At 46.3% G+C, this 683-nt stretch overlaps 2 protein-coding genes across 3 annotated transcripts in view; one reads left to right on the top strand and one right to left on the bottom strand.

The window, feature by feature from the left end:
- Nucleotides 1-683, bottom strand: part of galnt18a (UDP-N-acetyl-alpha-D-galactosamine:polypeptide N-acetylgalactosaminyltransferase 18a) — a 159,353-nt gene that overhangs the window by 39,741 nt on the left and 118,929 nt on the right. The gene's annotated exons all lie outside the window — the stretch shown is intronic.
- Nucleotides 10-683, top strand: part of LOC118330054 (isocitrate dehydrogenase [NAD] subunit gamma, mitochondrial-like) — a 3,367-nt gene continuing 2,693 nt past the window's right edge. The window contains exons 1-3 of the mRNA XM_035664437.1: nt 10-189; nt 309-424; nt 534-594. Coding sequence (XP_035520330.1) covers nt 358-424; nt 534-594 — 128 coding nt within the window. The 5' untranslated portion in view covers nt 10-189; nt 309-357. The remainder of the gene's footprint in view (nt 190-308; nt 425-533; nt 595-683) is intronic.

Genomic DNA, 683 nt, shown 5'->3' with positions numbered 1-683 from the left:
GAGTCTCCTCAGTAGTTTAGTGGATGCATCTGGTGGATTGTTCAGGGAGGAGTTTGACTCTGTGTGTCTGTGTTGGTGAACACATTTACAGCCTCCGCCCGCTCGGTACGGAGGCAGGCACACCGTGACTCTGATTCCCGGAGATGGCATCGGACCAGAGCTGGGAAACCACGTGCGTGAACTATTTAGGTGAGAATTCACACACACACACACACAGCGCTGGGATGAAGTCAGTAACCGACTCATTCAGCCTGTAAATGACTCAGCTGTGTCGTACTGAAGTGATCTCCATCTGCTTTCATTATCAGGTTCTGCTGCGTGCCCGTGGACTTTGAAGTTGTCAATGTGGACTCATCCATGGCGTCGGAGGATGACATCAATAATGCCATAATGGCTATCAGACGCAATGGAGTGGCACTAAAAGGTAAGTGTGTGAATGAAACAATGGGCCTGATATATATAATGTATAATGTACACTGCAGTTTTGTCTTTGTTTTAGTCGTCATTCTTTAGGTGTAACTTTGTTTATTCAGGTAACATCGAGACCAACCACAACCTGCCGCCATCCTACAAGTCCAGAAACAACCTGCTCCGGTAAGTCCTCCATCTTCCATCTACCTCGTCTTAAAAGTCACCATTGTTAAACAAGAACAAAAGATGAAGTTTGATGAGGTAGTGAAGCA

This window comes from Morone saxatilis, unplaced genomic scaffold, assembly GCF_004916995.1.
Source record: "Morone saxatilis isolate NCDOM2014 unplaced genomic scaffold, NCSU_SB_2.0 Contig2, whole genome shotgun sequence".
Lineage (NCBI taxonomy): Eukaryota > Metazoa > Chordata > Actinopteri > Moronidae > Morone > Morone saxatilis.
This window is presented reverse-complemented; position numbering and strand designations above follow the sequence as displayed.